The sequence below is a fragment of the Engystomops pustulosus genome, chromosome 10, assembly GCF_040894005.1.
Source record: "Engystomops pustulosus chromosome 10, aEngPut4.maternal, whole genome shotgun sequence".
Lineage (NCBI taxonomy): Eukaryota > Metazoa > Chordata > Amphibia > Anura > Leptodactylidae > Engystomops > Engystomops pustulosus.
The window spans coordinates 60,578,318-60,600,278 of record NC_092420.1 but is presented as its reverse complement, the minus strand read 5'-3'; the positions used below and the strand labels follow the sequence as shown (position 1 = coordinate 60,600,278).

The 21,961-nt window shown below is 48.0% G+C and overlaps 1 protein-coding gene across 3 annotated transcripts in view; it reads left to right on the top strand.

The window, feature by feature from the left end:
* The window catches only part of LOC140104572 (dimethylaniline monooxygenase [N-oxide-forming] 2-like), a 95,640-nt gene continuing 73,679 nt past the window's right edge, over nucleotides 1-21,961 (top strand). For 2 of the 3 annotated variants that reach the window (XM_072128158.1, XM_072128156.1), the window contains exons 1-6: nucleotides 76-111; nucleotides 1,153-1,257; nucleotides 1,430-1,563; nucleotides 11,077-11,265; nucleotides 12,692-12,854; nucleotides 19,382-19,524. In XM_072128158.1, the coding sequence (XP_071984259.1) occupies nucleotides 1,432-1,563; nucleotides 11,077-11,265; nucleotides 12,692-12,854; nucleotides 19,382-19,524 (627 nt within the window). In that variant the 5' untranslated portion in view covers nucleotides 76-111; nucleotides 1,153-1,257; nucleotides 1,430-1,431. Of the gene's footprint in view, nucleotides 112-1,152; nucleotides 1,258-1,429; nucleotides 1,564-11,076; nucleotides 11,266-12,691; nucleotides 12,855-19,381; nucleotides 19,525-21,961 lie in introns of all 3 variants that reach the window. The other variant, XM_072128157.1, reaches the window with a different exon arrangement.

Sequence of the window (21,961 nt, the reverse complement as noted above, 5' to 3'; positions counted from 1 at the left end):
AGCTTGTGCAACAGATGGTGCAAGAGAGCTGTCAAATCAGAATCGGCTAATAAGGAAGGAGGAAGACGGTCAGTAGTTGAACATCATCGCTGAAACAAACAAGCCACTAAGGTAAGGAAGAGTCTTTCTTCTCTCACAGTTTCTACCACATATGAAGCTGCTCTCACATTAATACTTTTGTGGTTTCTATGCATTGTGTATTTGTGCTACATTAGTATAAAGTTTGCCTTGTTCTAATCCTGTTCATTATATAAAAAACTTTGACTGTAATTGTATCTGTAGTTTTTTGGGGGATATTTGTTATAATTTTTGTAGTCACACAGTCAAACTGAATACAAAGTTGGGCATTCAGTCTTATCTATCGCTGAAACATTGCTTACAGCATGTGTGATTCCAAGCCTGCACTCTTATTATAACCAGGGCCTATCAAAGGGAGCACTATGAGGGTAGAAGCAGGAGAGATAATTGTCCAGATATTTTATTGTGTCTGCAACTGTTTTTAAGTTTGCACTAAAAATGTTTTTTATACTTGCCCATGCATTTATGTCGCAGTTGCATTTTATCAGACACTTTAGAAAGCTGTGCACCTAAAGGGGTGTGGTAGTACTTATTCATAGTTTGCGACACATTTTCCCAAAGCAGCGCCGGTTGTGCCGTATAATTAAACAGCGTACACCACTCTTAGATTATCTGCTGCAAATTGCCTTAGTGCAGTTTGTACCATATTTTGCCTATGTGGGCAAATACTTGAGTATAAGCCAACCCGAGTATAAGCCGAGGCGCCAACACAAATAGCTGGGAAAACCTATTGACTCAAGTATAAGCCTAGGGTTGGAAATGCATTGGTCATAGCTTCCCCAGTATTTAGCCAGAAAGCACATGTCCCCCAGTATACAGCCAATTTGTGTTGCAAGGAAACCAGCGCAGATGCACCAAAAAACGATTGTGTGCGACACAATCCTAGCGCAGACGCCTGCTAAATACCTGTCGAAGCTGTGCAAATTCCGAAAAAGACAAACAGTTCAACAAAAGTGTGATCCACAAACCTTAGTAAATGAGCCCCAATGGGTGCTGGTTACCAATTGCATACGTTTCCATAGTAATTGTTGAAAAATTCCCATACTGGTGACTGGTTCCCTGTCATGTATTTAGAAGGATAAGGAGTGCGGAGAGTCTGCCCAAGAGAGACAAACAAGCACCAGGGATCTACCAGACCAATCCTACAACTGCTGAACTGAAGAGGGCAAGTCAGTTCAGGTAAATCTCACACTTGCTTGTGAGTAACAGGGTTTATCTTGTGGAAACTTTAATGGCTTTAGTTACATATAACAATTTGTTTCAGCGATTGCAACGTAATATCTATGTTTCAGTCCAACATAGTTTGCCTTTCTGTTCTATCCGTATTTTACCTACTTTATTTGCATTTCAGCTATGGCAAAGACAGTCGCAATAATTGGTGCAGGTTCCAGTGGCCTTGCAGCTATCAAATGTTGCTTGGATGAAGGTCTGAACCCTACGTGCTTTGAGAAAAGTGATGACATTGGAGGACTATGGAGATACACAGTAAGTAGGACTGTACACGTGGCATCTCTGAATAAAGCAATCAAACATAATCTGAAAGATTAATTATTATCAAGATTTACACAAGATTAATCAGAGTGAAGGTTAAACCAAAAACTGCAAATTTCAGCAGATGAACCTTGAAAGAGCAACTGATCTTGCACAACCTTTTGTAACCTCTATGGTTTGAACTTCAATGCAGGCATAAGCTGGTCTAAAATGAACAAAGCAAACATAATGCAAAGTCCTAATACCCTTTACCTTTAACGTTGACATCAGATCTAGTATCAATTCAAAGTCTGCTATTGCTCCTGGGCCCTAAACCAAAGAGGATTGAAATGATTTCCCTTCCTAATTTATAATGTAATATTTGAGGTATGTGTTTTATTGTTGAGCTGTGGTGCAATAATTTCCCCTTAGGGATAAATAAAGCTTTTTATCTATCTTTATCTATCTTTGAGGACTTTAGGATCATAAATAACACGTAATAAAGAGTTTGTGTCATGATCAAATATATTCCCTTTTTATACCACCCACATTATAGGGAATAAATGTATTATCACAGAAGGGAGGAATGACCCAATTTTAACGGCCCTTTGTACTGCAGTCTGAAATTTCAGCACTATCTTTATCTACAGACAGAATGAAGGGCTGCTCATAACTGACCACCCCCATGTCCAGATTACTGATTCTAAATTGTAAGCCCTGAAGAACTTTTCCCCATAAACTATATCAATCTGCTAAGTATTTCCTGTTCTGAGTAGATAGTAACCTATGGGGGAATTTATTAACACTAGTCTTAATTTTCACCACACCGGTGTACTGCACATTAGATATACTAAGAGGCTCTGGGCAGAGATTTCTGTAGTCTGTGCCGGTGCTTATAGTAAATATATCGGACTTTGACGTCCACAGCTTGGCTCGCCCCTCTCTCCACCCACTTCAGAGGAAAGTGATGTGCAGGTAAACGAAAAAATGTAGCAATTCCTGGCACTGGGAACTCTAGTGGTACATAGGAGGATTTTTTCTATTCTGCCAGAGTTTGACTTAGGAAACCCCTTCCTTAGCTCAGTACACAAAGTAACTTGCCTGAATTATTGGGGAGTAAATAATTATTTAGGGATTAATGCACTATATTGAATCTGTCCCCGTAATGCCCGATGGCCTCCGCTGAGTGTATGTGTTGCTCTGCAGGAGGGAGCAGTATGGAAAGATGTCTTTTCATCCTGTGTTTCCTGCTGGATGCAACATAAACATTGAAGAAGGAGGCAAAAATGATGCCTCAGAATGACACTATTTATCTATGGATATGCTCAAGTTCTATGCTGGGAAATATATGCTGAGCATGTCACAAAATTGTTATGTGAATGTGGCCTCCTTATCATACATTATGCAGGTCACACATCCAACATGTTCTCCCAAGCTGCATAAAATGCCATAACACTAGTGCGCAGCAATACACGTAACACAGTCCAACTGTTTGTCAGGAATGTTTCCGGACCTCTGTTGTATCTGCCTTAGTGCAGAATTAGCACTTAATGTGGTTCCCCTGTCGCTTTCTGATCCTTGACCTACAATCCCCTTCTCAGCCAATCAATCCTTTATTCCAACTAGGTGGCAATGACATAGAACATAGTCCTGCTGGTCTTACCTCACATTAACTGAATTGTCCTTTCTACATATTATGCTCACAGCAGGAAATACACTTTGCACAATCGACTCAGCTCCTACTGCTCTATAACATACTGCCTGTAGATTGAACACTATGGGGGTCATTTACTAAGGGCCCGAATCGCGTTTTCCCGACGTGTTACCCGAATATTTCCGATTTGCGCCGATTGTACCTGAATTGCCCCGGGATTGTGTCGCACGCGATCGGATTGTGGCGCATCGGCGCCGGCATGCGCGCGACGGAAATCAGGGGGCGTGGCCGAACGAAAACCCGACGTATTCGGAAAAACCGCCGCATTTAAAACCCGAAAAAGTGTCGCTTGGTGACCGCTTACCTTCACCTGGTCCGAGGTGGTGCATTCCGGCGCGTGGAGATGATTTTCAGCGCAGCAGCGCCACCTGGTGGACGGCGGAGGAACTGCCTTCATGAATCCCGGCCGGACCCGAATCCAGAGCAGAGAACGCGCCGCTGGATCGCGAATGGGCCGGGTAAGTAAATTTGCCCCTATGTATAATGTGCTCAGCTCTTCCTGTCCTAAAAAGCATTGCTTGCTAAGATGACACATAGAGCAGGGAGAGCTGAACAGTGTATGGGGACAGCTGATGACTAGGACTGGCTTTATAGCATCTGGCTGGCTTTATAGCAGTTTAGCTCAAAGTGTCACGGTAACTCAGTCCTAGTGTAGGCCTCATCCACAACCTGTAGATCCTTGGCAGATGGAAAAAGGGAGTGATGGCATACCTCCCAACCGTCCCACTTTCAGCGTGACAGTCCCGTTTTATGGGCTCTGTCACGGAAGGGGGAGAGAATGTCCCGGGCCCGCCCACTTTTTCCGCTTTGTCCCGCCTCCTCCAGCCCCCGTAGTTTGGAGCTGCAGAGCAGCCAAGGCATGGGGGCCGGGAGGAGGCGGGACCAGCCTCTGCTCCCTCCTCACATAATGCCTACCAATCATGTGAGGAGCGAGCTCCGCCCCCGGATGGCCAAGCCCCCTCCGCGAGTCCAGGGGAGAAGATGGAATGACAGAAGGTAAGAGACTGAGGGGACAGGGGGGCCACAGGGAGAGGAGCCAGGAGGAGGATGGAGGCTACAGAAAGGACAGGGGGGGCTGGAGGCTACAGGGGGGGCTGGGGCACAGGAGGAGGACAGAGGGGGTGCTGGAGGCTACACGGGGGGCTGGAGGCTACTGGAGGAGGAAAGGGGGGCTGGGGCACAGTAAGAGGACAGGGGGGGCTGGAGGCTACAGCAGGACTGGGGGGGATGGAGGCTACAGCAGGACAGGAGGAGCTGGAGGCTACAGGGGGGAGCTAGAGGCTACTGGAGGAGGAAAGAGGGGCTGGGGCACAGGAAGAAGACAGGGGGGTGCTGGAGGCTACAGGGGGGGCTGGAGGCTACAGGAGGAGGAAAGGGGGGCTGGGGCACAGGAAGAGGACAGGGGGGAGCTGGAGGCTACAGGGGGGAGCTGGAGGCTACTGGAGGAGGAAAGGGGGAGCTGGGGCACAGGAAGAGGACAGGGGGGGTGCTGGAGGCTACGGGGGGGCTGGAGGCTACAGAAGGAGGAAAGGGGGGGCTGGGGCACAGGAAGAAGACAGGGGAGTTCTGGAGGCTACAGGGGGGGGGGCTGGAGGCTACAGGAGGAGAAAAGGGGGGGCTGGGGCACAGGAAGAGGACAGGGGGGTGCTGGAGGCTACAGAGGGGGGCTGGAGGCTACTGGAGGAGGAAAGGGGGGGCTGGGGCACAGGAAGAAGACAGGGGGGTGCTGGAGGCTACGGGGGGGCTGGAGGCTACAGGAGGAGGAAAGGGGGGGCTGGGGCACAGGAAGAAGACAGGGGGGTTCTGGAGGCTACTGGAGGAGGAAAGAGGGGCTGGGGCACAGGAAGAAGACAGGGGGGTGCTGGAGGCTACAGGGGGGCTGGAGGCTACAGGAGGAGGAAAGGGGGGGCTGGGGCACAGGAAGAGGACAGGGGGGTGCTGGAGGCTACAGGGAGGCTGGAGGCTACTGGAGGAAGAAAGGGGGGGCTGGGGCACAGGAAGAGGACAGGGGGGTGCTGGAGGCTACGGGGGGGCTGGAGGCTACAGGAGGAGGAAAGGGGGGGCTGGGGCACAGGAAGAAGACAGGGGGGTTCTGGAGGCTACTGGAGGAGGAAAGAGGGGCTGGGGCACAGGAAGAAGACAGGGGGGTGCTGGAGGCTACAGGGGGGGCTGGAGGCTACAGGAGGAGGAAAGGGGGGCTGGGGCACAGGAAGAGGACAGGGGGGAGCTGGAGGCTACAGGGGGGAGCTGGAGGCTACTGGAGGAGGAAAAGGGGAGCTGGGGCACAGGAAGAGGACAGGGCGGTGCTGGAGGCTACAGGGGGGGGTCTGGAGGCTACTGGAGGAGGACAGGGGGTGCTGGAAGCTACAGGAGGACAGGGGGGGCTGGAGGCTACAGGAGGACAGGGGGGCTGGAGGCTACTGGAGCAGGACAGGGGGGCTGGAGGCTACAGCAGGACAGGAGGAGGCTGCTGGTGGGCAGGAGGAGGCTCGTGGGGGACAGGAGGAGGCTGCTGGGGGACAGGAGGAGGCTGCTGCGGGACAGGAGGAGGATGCTGGGGGACAGGAGGAGGATGCTGGAGGACAGGAGGAGGAGGCTGGGGACAGGAGGAGGATGCTGGAGGACAGGTGGAGGCTGAGGACAGGAGGATGCTTGAGTAGGCTGGGGGACAGAAGAAGGCTACAGGGCAGGAGGAGGAGGCTGGGGGACAGGTGGAGGCTGCTGGGGGACAGGTGGAGGCGGGAGGAGGCTGCAGGAGGACAGGAGGAGGAGGCTGCAGGAGGACAGGAGGAGGAGGCTACTGGAGCAGGACGGGGGGGCTGGAGGCTACAGCAGGACAGGAGGAGGCTGCTGGTGGGCAGGAGGAGGCTCGTGGGGGACAGGAGGAGGCTGCTTGGGGACAGCAGGAGGCTGCTGCGGGACAGGAGGAGGATGCTGGGGGACAGGAGGAGGATGCTGGAGGACTGGAGGAGGAGGCTGGGGACAGGAGGAGGATGCTGGATGACAGGTGGAGGCTGAGGACAGGAGGATGCTTGAGTAGGCTGGGGGACAGAAGAAGGCTGGAGGGCAGCAGGAGGAGGCTGGGGGACAGGTGGAGGCTGCTGGGGGACAGGTGAAGGCGGGGGAGGCTGCAGGAGGACAGGAGGAGGAGGCTGCAGGAGGACAGGAGGAGGAGGCTACAGGAGGACAGGAGGAGGAGGCTTCAGGAGGAGGAGGCTACAGGAGCACAGGAGGAGGCGGCTGGGGGACAGGTGGAGGCGGCTGGGGGACAGGAGGAGGAGGCTGCAGGAGGAGGAGGCTTCAGGAGGAGGCTGCTGGGGGACAGGTGGAGGCTGCTGTGGGACAGGAAGAGGAGGTTGGAAGACAGGAGGAGTAGGCTGGGGGACAGGAGGAGTAGGCTGGAGGACAGGAGAAGCAGGCTGGAGGACAGGAGGAGTAGGCTGAAGGACAGGAGGAGGAGGCTGGAGGACAGGAGGATGCTTGAGGAGGCTGGAGGACAGGTGGAGACTGCTGGGGGACAGATGAAGGCTGGAGGACAGGAGGAGGCTGGGGGACAGGAGGAGGAGGCTGGAGGACAGGAGGCTACAGGAGGAGGCTGGAGGACAGGGGGCTACAGGAGGAGGCTGGGGGACAGGAGGAGGAGACTGAAGGACAGGAGGATGATTGAAGGGAGGGTCGGAGGACAGGAGGATTCTGGAGGGAACTGTGGGACTGGAGGACAGGTGGAGGATGCTGAAGGAGGAGGCTGGAGGACAGGAGGCTACAGGAGGACGGGGGGCTGGAGGCTACAGGAGGACAGGGGGTGCTGGAGGATACAGGAGGACAGGGAGGGCTGGGGCACAGGAGCAGGACAGGGGGGGCTGGAAGCTACAGGAGGACAGGAGGAGGCTGCTGGTGGGCAGGAGGAGGCTGTTGGTGGGCAGGAAGAGGCTGCAGGGGGACAGAAGGAGGCTTCCAGGGGACAGGAGGAGGCTGCTGGGGAACAGGAGGAGACTGCTGCGGGACAGATGGAGGATGCCGGAGGACAGGAGGAGGCTGCTGGAGGACAGGAGGAGGATGCTGGAGGATAGGAGGAGGAGGCTAGGGACAGGAGGAGGATGCTGGAGGACAGGTGGAGGCTGAGGACAGGAGGATGCTTGAGTAGGCTGGGGGACAGAAGGAGGCTAAAGGGCAGGAGGAGGAGGCTGGGGGGCAGGTGGAGGCTGCTGCAGGACAGGAGGAGGAGGCTTGGGGGACAGGAGGAGGAGGCTGGGGGACAGGAGGAGGAGGCTGAAGGACAGGAGGATGCTTGAGGGGGAGGTCGGAGGACAGGAGGATTCTGGAGGGGACTCTGGGACTGGAGGACAGGTACGGGATGCTGAAGGAGGAGGCTGGAGGACAGGAGGCTACAGGAGAACAGGAAGGGGCTGGAGGCTACAGGAGGACAGGGGGGGCTGGAGGCTACAGGAGGACAGGGAGGACTGGGGCACAGGAGCAGGACAGGGGGGCTGGAAGCTACAGGAGGACAGGAGGAGGCTGCTGGTGGGCAGGAGGAGGCTGCTGGTGGGCAGGAGGAGGCTGCAGGAGGACAGGAGGAGGCTGCTGGTGGGCAGGAGGAGGCTGATGGTGGGCAGGAGGAGGCTGAAGGGGGACAGGAGGAGGCTGCAGGGGGACAGGAGGAGGCTGATGGGGAACAGGAGGAGGCTGCTGCGGGACAGGAGGAGGATGCCGGAGGACAGGAGGAGGATGCTGGAGGACAGGAGGAGGAGGCTGGGGACAGGAGGAGGAGGCTGGGGACAGGAGGAGGATGCTGGAAGACAGGTGGAGGCTGAGGACAGGAGGATGCTTGAGTAGGCTGGGGGACAGAAGGAGGCTAAAGGGCAGGAGGAGGAGGCTGGGGGACAGGTGGAGGCTGCTGCGGGACAGGAGGAGGAGGCTGGGGGACAGGAGGAGGAGGCTGGGGGACAGGAGGAGGAGGCTGAAGGACAGGAGGATGCTTGAGGGGGAGGTCGGAGGACAGGAGGATTCTGGAGGGGACTGTGGGACTGGAGGACAGGTAGAGGATGCTGAAGGAGGAGGCTGGAGGACAGGAAGCTACAGGAGGACAGGGGGGCTGGAGACTACAGGAGGACAGGGGGGGCTGGAGGCTACAGGAGGACAGGGGGAGGCTGCTGGTGGGCAGGAGGAGTCTGCTGGTGGGCAGGAGGAGGCTGCAGGGGACAGGAGGAGGCTGCTGGTGGGCAGGAGGAGGCTGCTGGTGGGCAGGAGGATGCTGCAGGGGGACAGGAGGAGGCTGCTGGGGAACAGGAGGAGGCTGCTGCGGGACAGGAGGAGGATGCCGGAGGACATGAGGAGGATGCTGGAGGACAGCAGGAGGAGGCTGGGGACAGGAGGAGGAGGGTGGGGACAGGAGGAGGATGCTGGAGGACAGGTGGAGGCTGAGGACAGGAGGATGCTTGAGTAGGCTGGGGGACAGAAGGAGGCTAAAGGGCAGGAGGAGGAGTCTGGGGGACAGGTGGAGGCTGCTGCGGGACAGGAGGAGGAGGCTGGGGGACAGGAGGAGGAGGCTAAAGGACAGGAGGATGCTTGAGGGGGAGGTTGGAGGACAGGAGGATACTAGAGGGGACTGTGGGACTGGAGGACAGTTGGAGGATGCTGAAGGATGAGGCTGGAGGACAGGGGGCTACAGGATGAGGCTGGAGGACAGGGGGCTACAGGAGGAGGCTGGAGGACAGGGGGCTACAGGAGGAGGCTGGAGGACAGGAGGCTACAGGAGGAGGCTGGAGAACAGGAGGCTACAGGAGGAAACTGGAGGACAGGAGGATACATTATGAGGAGGATAGAGAACAGGGACCACACCATGTGAGGTGGGGTGGGGGTAGGAGTACAGATAGAATTATGTGTAAGTTTGGGGAGATAAAGATGGGTTTTATATGTTGCAAATTTGCTTTATGGGATATTATACGGGTCCATGGGGGTGGGGGGGGCGGCCAAAGTAAGGGGCACTGTACTATGTGGGGACCGTCAAGGTTGATATTATACTATGCTTGTGGGTGGGACAATGGGCGTGGTTTAGAAAAAGGGGGAGGGGCTTTTGTCCCTCTTTCTCTTGTCCAAAACTTGGGAGGTATGGTGATGCTAGTGGCTAGCAACGGATACACACATAAAATGGAGATGGCGTAAAGTCAAGATTCATTTATGAGGAAAACTCACATGAATCAGCAGCAGGTATCAGGCCTATCAACACTCTTTACTCTAGGGACAAGTATGGTAGTAGTAGTAAGTGTCTAAGAACCTAGATTCCCAAGCAGAGCTGTTACTTATAGACTTCTGCTCAGCCTAGATTGTTCTGAGACAACCAGCAATCAGCTGCCTGCTATATCTCAGAAAAGATAGCTTATGAAATATAGACATACATAATTCACATTGCAGATATCTATTCCTACCACTTGAAGGTGTACCATGCAGTCTAACCAGTAGGACTTTACATGCTGTATTTGTACATAAGAATGATGAGTTTGTAACTATCTGGGTACCCAGGTCACAGACCCCAGGGTGATCAGTCCTGCTGAGTGCATTAAGCAAGACCTCCAGGGTTTATTTTAGTCATAACCCAACTTTAGGAGAATACATCTTTAGCATCATAGTATTCAATTATATCTGCATCCAGAGGGTGCAGATAGAGTTGCAGCCCAGGACAAACCTCTGTCCGAAATCTGGGATTGTCCCACCAGAAACCAGAATGGTTGGGAGGTATAATATAGTGCATGCTCAATCTGATGCTTCATCAAGGAGGATTGACCTTCACAGATCAGAATATTATCCTATATCCTTTGAAAAGGAGGCCACTATTAAACATGGGGCAACCTATGTGGACTTTGTGATGATACGGTTTTCAATAGTTTTTTCAATATTGATAAGTAATTTTTGTAAAGCTACAACATTTATAGCAGAGTTCCCCAACCACCGGTCCGCGGCCCAAGACCGGGCCTTGGAACACCTGGTACTGGGCCGCGCCTGACCCCTGTAAAACAAAAAAAAAAAACAACAACAAATAATGCACTGCTCTATTGACGACAAGCGTCAAGATGTCATAACATCATGCTATTAGTGAAGGGAAGGAAGAGAAGACTGTTACAGGGGAATGAGGAAGGTAAGTATTTTTGTTTTTGACAAAGTTCGGCTGGGAAAGGGGACTTTGGAAGCATATGGTGAGGGAAGCAAAGGAAAGGAGACATGGAGGGAAGACATAATGCAGTAGAGGGGACATGGGAGGGGAGCATGCTACAGGAAAAAGGACAATACAAGTTGGGGTGCTTCTTCAGGAAATGGAACAATATAAGCTAAGCACACATTTTTAGCTATGAAACTATGACACCAGACCGCAACCCCCCACCGAACTGGTCCCTGGAGAAAATGTATGTTTACAGCTGGTCCCTGGGCAGAAAAAGGTTGGGGATCACTGATTTATAGAACATTGTATTAATTCATCCAATTTTTGTGCTCAATATTTATGACAGCTATACATGTGTGAAAAACAAAATAAGCATCTCTCTATGGGTTATTGCTTATTTGACTTTAAAAAAGTAGAAAACAAGTTTGTGTGTTTTACTAAGAATAAGATCTTGCACATATGACAGATCTATATGCAAGACACTGACATGACCATGGTCTACAGCTGCTGATGTTTCATTTGTTTGTGAACAACTGACTACTATTTGTACTTAAAAAAAGATTTATAAAACCTATTTCCTTTTCTAGAAATGAAGTTAACCCTAATCGTGTTGTGCATGATAATGCAATCCCAATAAAATCTATTGATTGCTCACTTACAGGAAAATGTGGAGGATCGAAGAGCGAGTTTATACAATGGTGTGATAACAAATGCATCTAAAGAAATGATGTGCTACACAGATTACCCAATGCCAGAAGATTTCCCAACATATCTACACAATTCAAAGGTTCTTGAGTACCTAAGACTGTATGCTGAACACTTTAATCTTCTCCCGTTTATCCAGTTCAAGGTGAGACTTTCGTGATTTTCTACATCAGTCGAAATACTCTTTAAAGGGGTATTCCCATCTGGGCATTTACATTTAATTAAATTCATTTGCCATTTGTAAACATTTCTTCAATTGGATGTGAATTAAAAAAATGTTCCTGTGTGAAGATAATTTCTCATAAATGTAGCCATGTTGTCCCTTAGAAACGAGATAGCTTCCTCGGATACGGCCACCTCACACTCTGGCAGCGGTGGTCAGACTTGCGCTATAGAGTCCTGCCGGACCACCAGGATTCAGCAATCATTACCATAGGGTGGCTGTGCGACATGTAGTAACTCCAGGACATTTTATATACAATAACCTTTTGTTTCTTTGTGCACTAAATCCATCAGAGGTGGCCGTATCCGAGGAAGCTATCTCGTTTCTAAGGGACAACATGACTACATTTATGAGAAATTATCTTCACACAGGAACATTTTTTTTAATAACATCTAATTGAAGAAATGTTTATCTATGGCAGATTAATCAAACTGAATGCGAGTGCCCAGACGAGAATACCCCTTTAAAGAAATTTTTCAGAACTTCTGTAGGTCAGGAATAGAACTATACTTACCCAATGACACAAGTAATGTCCTGTGGGCTGAGCAAGTCACAAGTTGGCCAAATTGGGTCCTGTGACCTCCTTGGTACTTCCTGTCGGGCACAGATTACCAAAGTCTGGAAGGTACAGCATGACACATGAATTAGTTATGGCAAAGGCTAAATGCACAATATATTTTGCCACCCATGCCCATATGGAATTCTGGAAAACCCCTTTAAGAGTTCATTTGTCTAAAAACCACAGTAAGGCTTGGACTTTAAAAATAATTGTCTATGCGTATGTGCTAATGTTGTTTTATCCACCCTGAACACTTATATTATGGAATCCATCAGCATTTTTGACCATACAAAGCTGCATAAAGTGTTAGGAACCAGCCTATTTGTCATACTTTTGTGCGTTGTAGCACAAATATGTATTTATATTCCAGGTACGTAGCTGGACTTGGAATGTACTGGTGTGTGAGATCTCTTCACTGAACACAGCATAGTCCCTTATTAACTTGATTAACTGCTATAGGATTTAAACAGAAGCTGCTACAGCAGTGAAAGCTCCACGTCCAGGCAATATTTTTCCTGGCACGGTTTGGTTATACAGATCTCTAGGGCCTCTACCTTATATTGTCTTTAGCTTTGTTAGGTCAAAACTGCTGACTAATTGCCTTTAAGCAGGGTGATCAACAGGACACTGCTGAAAATCTAGACGTAGGGATAGGATTATCAATGTATGTATGAAACTTCTGGGAGTACAAGACGCTTTGATAAATCTAGAGTAGTATAAACAGTCCACTGTCTTACGATTTGATGCTTTGATAAATCTGTTCTACAATGTTTGTGATTTTTTTGCTAGACTGAAGTGTGTTTCGTGGCAAAGAGTCCATGTTTCTCTAAGACGGGTCAATGGGAGATTACAATTGAGAAGAATGGTGTAAAGAAGAAGACATGTTTTGATGCTGTTTTGGTCTGCAATGGCCATCATGTTGATCCATATTTACCTTTAGAGTCTTTCCCAGGTAAGTAACCGGAATTAAGTGTTGTGACTGCTAAGACACACGTACATGAGGAAAGAAGGATATAATATACACTGTATCAGTTTATAATGCACATTCTGGGGGGAAGCACAGGTCTCAAGGCTTTTAGGGTGCACATGGTGACCCAAACTATTCATCAAGATTGACACTCACCAATAGAGATAATTAAGAGAGGAACCTCCAGCCCTGAAATCGTTGGTTATCTTATGCCAGCTGTAAATGTTAAACCATTTAAAAATTTGACATTTGACGGTCCAAAATTTTCATACAGACTTACCGGTAATCTGCCCTAGGTTAGACATTGGCCAATTCATGTATTCAGAGTTACAATAATCGGTTTTTGCAAGGGTAGCATCAGTAATGGCTATGTCAGCAATTATATTTTGCTACAGCTTTGCAGTTGTTACATAAAAAGGAAAGATGAAGGGCTCATTGAACTCTGGAAAAAGGTTTGGTTAATGTACCTAAATGTAACCAAACTTCGAGCCAGAACCTGATTAAAATCTATGGGGACTTGAAATTTTTTTTGACCCAAAAATGACTGTAAAATGTGGTCAATAAGGGATTTTAAATACATCTATACCAAATAAAATGCTGTCACTGCAGTATAAGACACTATAGTTATCCAGACACTTCACTATTTTCATTGCACTACAGATTCTAGTGGGTATGGATGTGGTTGTTAGGGACTAAAAGCTGGTTGATGGGAATGGAGGGAAGCTCTGGCCACGTGTCCAATTTTTCCGTCCAGAATTTAACATATTGTAAACATTGGTGGGGAAGTTTAAGGGGGAATTGAACATGGCGTTCCACATTTTGAACATGCTAACTGTCCCTGCTATTGAAGAGCTGGTACTCCTGTTCCATAGGTGACTTCCTCTTAATGCTGCCACAGAGCTCTCAAAGTCAGATGGGAACACCACCAGTAGTGTACTCCTTGATTTTTTTCTCACACTCTACTGTTGGAATGAAGGATGGTACTCTATCCTTGTAGTATGGGTCCAGAAGTATTCAGAACTGTTGACTATCCTGGCATCGTCGGTGTTGTTGTGCCAGAACTCCAGAATGTATTGGTTGTGTGTTCGAGGCTGTCTTCGTGGAAGGTGTTGTCCTCCTTCTCCACATCCCCCAGCGATTTCTGTGAACTGCTCTGGGTGTCAACCTGCTAGAAGGAAAACTCATCCTCTTCATCCTCCTCTTCCCAAAATGTTCCCTGAGACCACTGATCCAGCAACCCACGCAGGGAGACATGTGTGGACTGGCCTGACACCTGTTCTACTCTTCTTCTTAACTATTCGCTGCTGTTGCTTACACAACCTTTCCCGCATATGAAAAGATGAATTGCACCTAGTTGGTGCATCACATATGAGGCGATGCAAGGGCAGACCAAAGTCCCTCAGAAGTTCAGATTGCCAAGCAAGTTGAGCACATGAGCAAGACAAGAGACATGCGTTAGGCCCCTTCCACACTTGCGTTGCAGATCACGCCAGAGTTTGATCAGGGTGCGATCAGGGTTTGGTCAGTGAAAAACGCACATTTTGCATCAGAGTGCAATCAGTTTTCAGTCAGAGTTTGTTCAGTGTTTTTCACGCGCGTTTTCAATGCAATTTTAATGCAATTGCAATGCGTTTTTCACGCGCAGGTAATGCGAGTGAAAGGACTCAGGACTGTGTTCTATCTTTTCTATGGCAATTGATGTGTGAAAAACGCATTGCACTTGTATTGCACTTGCAAGTGTCTCAGAGTGCAATGCGTCTCCATAGACTTGTATGGTGCGTTTTTCATGCGCGTGACTTGCAAAAGTAGAGCATGTCGAGATTTAAACGTGCGTTAAAAAAAACGCACGTGTGTGCGTGAAAAAAAATGCAAGTCTGAAAAGACCCATTGGTTACAATGGGTCAGAGTGCAATGCAAGTTCTGCGTGTCAAAAGCACGCGCAGAAAACGCGCGTGAAAAACGCAAGTGTTAAAGGGGCCTTATACTTGATAAGGCCAAGTCTGCTGCAAGGTAGGTGCACATCACCTTGCCTGTATTCAATAGTTCAATAGAAAAAAACATTCTTTTCTCTGAGTGAGTAAACATCTGTCTTTCCTGGATCCCAGTCCACAGGTTTTGAGCAGTGTGTAGTCTTCTGACACAGACAGATGAGTTTCAGCATGCCCTGCTGCCATATTCCCATGGCTTTGCTAAAAACTGGTTATAACGGCACTGCTCTGACTGAATGAGGAATCAGGATAGAAGGAAATAGTGGAGTAGGAAGAGAAGGGAACTGGAGGTAGCAAGTGATGTCTGGCAATGCTGGGTGGTTGTAGTATATGGGCCAAATCACTTTCTGCCTTGGGCCTAGCCATTACTACATTAACCCAGTATGCAGTTTCGGAGATTTATCGTCCCTGCCCATGTTTACAAGTCACTTGTTAGGTGCACCTTGGAGCTAATGGCATTGCACAATGCACAAATGAAATTGCCAAAAACCTGTTGGGTGGGGTTAACCTGTGAAGAAAATCAGTGGCAGCTGGGAATGGCATATTGTGGGACAGTCACTGATTTAAGATCTTTAAAGCTGTTTGTCTCCACCAGCCTGAATGGGAGCATTCCACAGGGCAGCAATTTGAAAATTTTACTATTCCGAATCAGAGCTCAGGAGTAAGATGGCTCAAACCACCTCTTTCTCTCCATTATTTGGAAGATAGAAAGCTGAATGGATGGTGTGGACAGGTTTGGTGATGGTGACTGTGGTGGTGCTGCTAGTGGTAGTGGTGGTAGCATCACATCCCCTTTGTGAGGAAATAAGTAGCCTCTATCTATCTAATGCAGCTCATGTTTAATTTACTGGTGCCTGGTTGTTATACATGAGTTGCACAGATTGTTGACACTTTATAAGCTGTGTGAAAAAATAGCATGATGGGGACACTCTGTAGGATTGCCTCTGTGTGTTAATTCCCTTAGTGTGCTGGGTTGTAGCAGGCAAAGTGAAGGCTACAGGATGATCTCTGCACATTGGAACCTTTTTGCATTTTGTGCTGGCTACCTGGGATGTTTACCACCACCTCTCCACCTGAACTATCACTGCCCTTGATCCATGTTGGTTTTAGGACCTCATCATTAGTCCTGGCATCTCCCACTTCTGAGCCCTCACCACTGCCCACCTTTTCAGTCTGAACAGCACAGAAAGCCACAGCAGTTGGCATTTGAGTTTCATCATCCCTGCAAATCTCCTATGATGGTCCACTGTCCACATCCTCATCCTCCAACAAAAGTTCTTGGGAATCTTGCAACTCTATGGGGGAGATTTACTTACCTGTCCGACTGTCACCTAAAGTGCATTGTCCGACGATAATGCACTCTGCCGCAATTCACTTAGATGGTGCGCCCAATATCCTGCACGGATATCCTATCTGTCACGCCCCCCGATTTCTGTCACATTAAAGCATGCGCAGCTGTGCCACAATGCAATCTCGTGCGACACAATCCCTGTTAAATACCTGTCAAAGCTGCACAAAAACGGGAACAGTTCGGCAAAAGTGTGATCCGCGATCCTTAGTAAATAAGCCCCTATGTCTGCAACTGGGTCAGGAGCAGGTGGAAGGGTTACAGAATCCTAGCTATGTGATTCGTATTACAGCATGAGTGACTGCTCCATGACCTTTGACAGTGATGGCTTTGCTGTTTTGAAGGGTTATGAGGTAGAGAGCACGGTGCTTTCAATAGAGGTTGAGCTTGGCAAAGATAATCCCATGCAAGTTGAGACGCTGTCTGCCATTTAAATGACCGGTGACTCAACTTTGTGTGGCCTACAAGAATATGCTCCATAGCCTGGCACCTTCCTGCACCAGAGGAAGTTGAAGCAGGTATACACGGAACATGTCTTCTCCATTCAGCATCAGCTCCCTCGCCACTACCGGCAACAGCAGCACCACAACCACATCCCTTTGTTCCTTTTTCCCTCATTTTAAAGCACCTGCATTTCTTTGCACTACATTTTAGGAGCGTATGAGTATAAAGATAGAATAAACAGTAAAACTGCTATTTTGAAAAAAAATGGATGCAGTGAATAGGAACTCCGCAATATAGAGATATACCGATTTGGCAAACTTTGGCACTGGTATTTTAAAAATCTCTTTTTAAAATGTCTGACTGTGCCTCTTTGTCTGTCTCTCCTAGTCTCTCTATCTGTCTCTGACTGTCTCTAACAACAGGATAATTGATATTGGAAGAAAATATGCATGTGGTCAGCTTACCTTAGAGTTGAAATAGTCTGTTTTAGCCACCTAAGAATTCCTTCAAACTGGTGCACAGAGGAAATGATAAGGATGAAGGAAACATGGCCATTGGTGAGACTATATATCCAAAAGAGGTAAATCCTCTAGAACCCAAAAATGGCATAAAATACTTATTTTGTTTAATCTATATTGTAAGAATCATACAATACAACTGCAATACAAAAAATGTTAGGTGGACCTACACATTTCAGGCCTTCACATGTGGCCCTTACTCAGTTTGCTACATGCATAAATATGCATTAAAAAATATATCCTTTTCTTTATTGTTGGGGACCAATTTACTGCCCAACCCTTCTTTTTGTTTTTTTCTGAAATCTAGAAATTAAAAATATTGGAAAAACTACAGTCTCTCTAGTCCCAAAGATGTCAAAATAACTAAATGGAATTTAATTATAAATAATACTCCGAATCAACTAAAAAGATCAACAAAAAGATTGTCTGTCTATTAATTTTACAGATTATTTATGGATTTAAGTTTTTTTCACATTGATGTGGATTGTATCAATGCAACACAAAGTACAGTCATGGCCATAAGTTTTGAGAATGATAGAAATGTTAATTTTTACAAAATCTACTGCATCAGGTTTTATAAAGACAATTTGCATATACTCCAGAATGTTATAAAGAGTGATCAGCTTAACAGAATCAATTGCAAAGTCAATATTTGCCTAGAAAATGAACTTTTTCCCCCAAAACACATTTCAACTTCATTGCAGGCCTGCCTTGAAAGCAGCAGCTAACATCGTTTCAGTGATTGCTTCATTAACACAGGTGTGGGTGTTGATGAGGACAGGGCTGGAGATCAATCGGTTAATGATTAAGTAAGAATCAAACCACTGGAAACTTTAAAAGGAGGCTGGTGCTTGGCATCATTTTTTCTCTTCTGTTAACCATGGTTATCTCTAAAGAAACACGTGCAGTCATCATTGCACTGCACAAAACTGGCCTTACAGGGAAGAGTATCGCAGCAAGAAAGATTGCACCTCAGTCAAGGAGAGAGGTTCCATTTTGCCAAGAAGGCTCCAGGGCACCCAAGAAGGACCAGCAGGCACCAGGACCGTCTCTTAAAAGTGTTTCAGCTTCGGGATCGGGCTACCAGCAGTGCAGAGATTGTTCAGGAATGGCAGCAGGCAGGTGTGAGTGCATCTGCAGGCATTGTGAGACGGAGACTCTTGGAGCAAGGCCTGGTGTCAAGGAGGGCAGCAAAAAAGCCACTTCTCTCCAGAAAAAACATCAGGGACAGACTGATATTCTGGAAAAGGTACAGGGGGTGGACTGCTGAGGACTAGGGTAAAGTCATTTTCTCTGATGAATCCCCTTTCCGATTGTTTGGAACATCTGGAAAACAGAAGACAAGGTGAGCGATACCACCAGTCTTGTCTCATGCCAACTGTAAAGCCTCCTGCAACCATTCACGTGTGGGGTGGCTTCTCAGCCAAGGGAATCGGCTCTCTCACAGTCTTGCCTAAAAACACATCCATGAATAATGAATGGTACTAGAATGCCCTCCAAGAGCAACTTCTCCCAACCGTCCAAGAGCAGTTTGGTGATCAACAATGCCTTTTCCAGCATGATAGAGCACCTTGCCATAAAGCAAAGGTGATAACTAAATGGCTCAGGGAACAAAACATAGAGATTTTGGGTCCATGGCCTGGATCTTAATCCCATTGAGAACTTGTGGTCAATCATCAAGAGACAGGTAGACAAACAAAAACCAACAAATTGTGACAAAATGTAGCATTGATTGTGCAAGAATTGATTGCTATCAGTCAGGATTTGGTCCAGAAGTTGATTGAGAGTTGCCAGGGAGAATTGCATAGGTCCTGAAGAAGAAGGGTCAACACTATTGACTTGCTGCATTAACTCATTCTAACTGTCAATAAAAGCTTTTGTTACTCATAATATGATTGCACTTGTATTTCTGTATGTGATAAAAAACATCTGACAAACCAGAGGGCAACAGATCATGTGGAAATATAATATTTGTGTCATTCTCAAAACTTATGGCCATGACTGTACACACTAGTTAGTAAAAGGCCTTTCATGATGTGACTAATATTTTATTATTATTATTCCTGTTAAAGGAACTTAACAGCAAGTCACATTATAAAAATAAAATTGTGTGTTCTTGGTGACACATTTCCTTTGAAAATTTTCCATTCAAGTACTAAAAGGTAACATTAAATCTTTTTCCTCCTTGCATTGACTCTCATTTATTGTTGTCAGGTATTGATGATTTTAAAGGTCGTTACATCCACAGTCGTTTTTATAAAAAATATGAAGATTATTGTGGGAAGACTGTATTGGTTGTAGGAATTGGAAATTCAGCAGGGGACATTGCTGTAGGAATTAGTGGCGTAGCTAAGCAGGTAAGTCTATTTTCTAGAACTCAACTCTATTTATTGACGCGGGAAACAATAGGACAGTGACTGCCAATCTGAAATCAATCAGGTAGACTGGTAAAGAATTTTATTCTGGAAAATACAGTTGTGATAAAAAAAAAAAAAAAAAAATACACAGTGATAACACATGCAGTCACCCTGATAGTTTATTTGTTGTTATTTGTTTTCTTTTTAAACATTTTTGTAATTATTAAATCTATTTTAATCAATAATTACATAAAAATGGGAAGACAATGGGGGTCATTTACTAAGGGCCCGATTCGCGTTTTCCCGACGTGTTACCCGAATATTTCCGTTTTGCGCCGATTGTACCTGAATTGCCCCGGGTTTTTGGCGCACGCGATCGGAATTTGGCGCATCGGCGCCGGCATGCGCGCGACGGAAATCGTGGGGCGTGGCCGAACGAAAACCCGACGTATTCGGAAAAACCGCCGCATTTAAAAAAAAAATTGTGTCGCGAAAATTTCACTCACCTTCATCCTGGGTAGGCCGGTGTATTTCGAGGCATTCCAGCGGACTTCAGCGCAGCAGCGCCACCTGGTGGACGGCGGAGGAACTGCATTGATGAATCCCGGCCGGACCCGAATCCAGCGCAGAGAACGCGCCGCTGGATCGCGAACGGACCGGGTAAGTAAATGTGCCCCAATATTTTTCTCAAAATTGTTCAAATACAAAATCACAACATTACAAAAAAAAATTTTGAAAATCCTCACAAAACCACCCACAGTCTTGGAGAGGAAGGACTCTTCTTCTATGTTCTTATTCTCAAATCAAATTAGATTTTTCTATTAGTCCAGGCCAACCATACATTTTTTAAACCTGTTTTTCTAAACCCATATTCCCTTTATCCCTGCCATCAATACATCCATCCTGTCCTACCACCCCAGAGGTTGTGATAATATTGTTGCTTTCCTATAAATGGTCACTTTCCTGGCTAGCATCAACCTTTTCAGAGTGTACAGTACGCCAAGCTCTACGCCAGGGGTGTCAAACTCATTTTCACTGGGGGCCACTTTAGCCTTCTGGTTGCCTTAAAAGAGCCGAATGTCATTTTAGTACAGTAAAAATGGAAATACTTCTCAATAGTTAGGCGAGCTGTTTAGTAGTTACATTAATACCATCACAATGAGCTCTTTCAGAACAGCCAGAAAGCTGCACATATTGTTAAAAAAATTCTGAGAAACCATCAACATACAAACATAGCAATTCAGCTATATTAAAATTAAGTCATCTCTCCGAGGGGTAGCCCAGGTAGCCATCTCTCACAGGGGTAGCCAGGGTAGCCATCTCTCACCGGGGTAGCTCAGCAGCCATCTCTCACAGGGGTAGCCCGCCTAACCATCTCTCACAGGGGTAGCCCGCCTAACCATCTCTCACAGGGGTAGCCCGGGTAGACATCTCTCACAGGGGTAGCCCAGGAAGCCATCTCTCACAGGGGTAGCCCAGGTAGCCGTCTCTCTCACAGGGGTAACACAGCAGCCGTCTCTCTCACAGGGGTAGCACAGCAGCCATCTCTCACAGGGGTAGCCCAGGAAGCCATCTCCAACAGGGGTAGCCCAGGAAGCCATCTCTCAAAGGGGTAGTCCAGGTAGCCATCTCTCAAAGGAGTATTCCAGGTAGCCATTTCTCACAGGGGTAGCACAGGAAGCCATCTCTCAAAGGGGTAGTCCAGGTAGCCATCTCTCACAGGGGTAGCCTAGTAGCCATCTCTCAGAGCGGTAGTCCAGGTAGCCATCTCTGACAGGGATATCCTAGTAGCCATCTATCACAGACGTAGCCATCTCTCACAGGGATAGCCCAGGAAGTCATCTCTCACAGGGGTGAGCCAGGAAGTCATCTCTCACAGGGGTAGCCCAGGTAGTCATTGCTCACAGGGGTTGCCCAGGTAGCCTTTTATCACAGAGGTAGCCCAGGAAGCCATCTCTCACAGGGGTAGCACAGGAAACCATCTCTCAAAGGGGTAGTCCAGGTAGCCATCTCTTACAGGGGTATTCCAGGTAGCCATGTCTCACAGGGGTAGTCTAGTAGCCATCTCTCAGAGCGGTAGCCCAGGTAGCCATCTCTCCTAGAGGTAGCCATCTCTCACAAGGGTAGCGAGGGTACCATCTCTCCCAGAGGTAGCCATCTCTCACACAGGTAGCCCAAGTAGACATCTCTCACAGAGGTAGCCCTCTCTCAGAGGGGTAGCCCAGGAAGCCATCTCTCACAGAGGTAGCCATCTCTCACAGGGGTAACCCAAGTAGCCATCTCTCACAGAGGTAGCCCGGGTAGCCATTTTCAGAGGGGTAGCCTAGGTAGCCATCTCTCCCAGAGTTAGCCATCTCTCACAGGGGTAGCCCAGGTATCCATCTCTCTCAGAGGTAGCCATCTCTCACAGGGGTAGCCCAAGCAGCCATCTCTCACA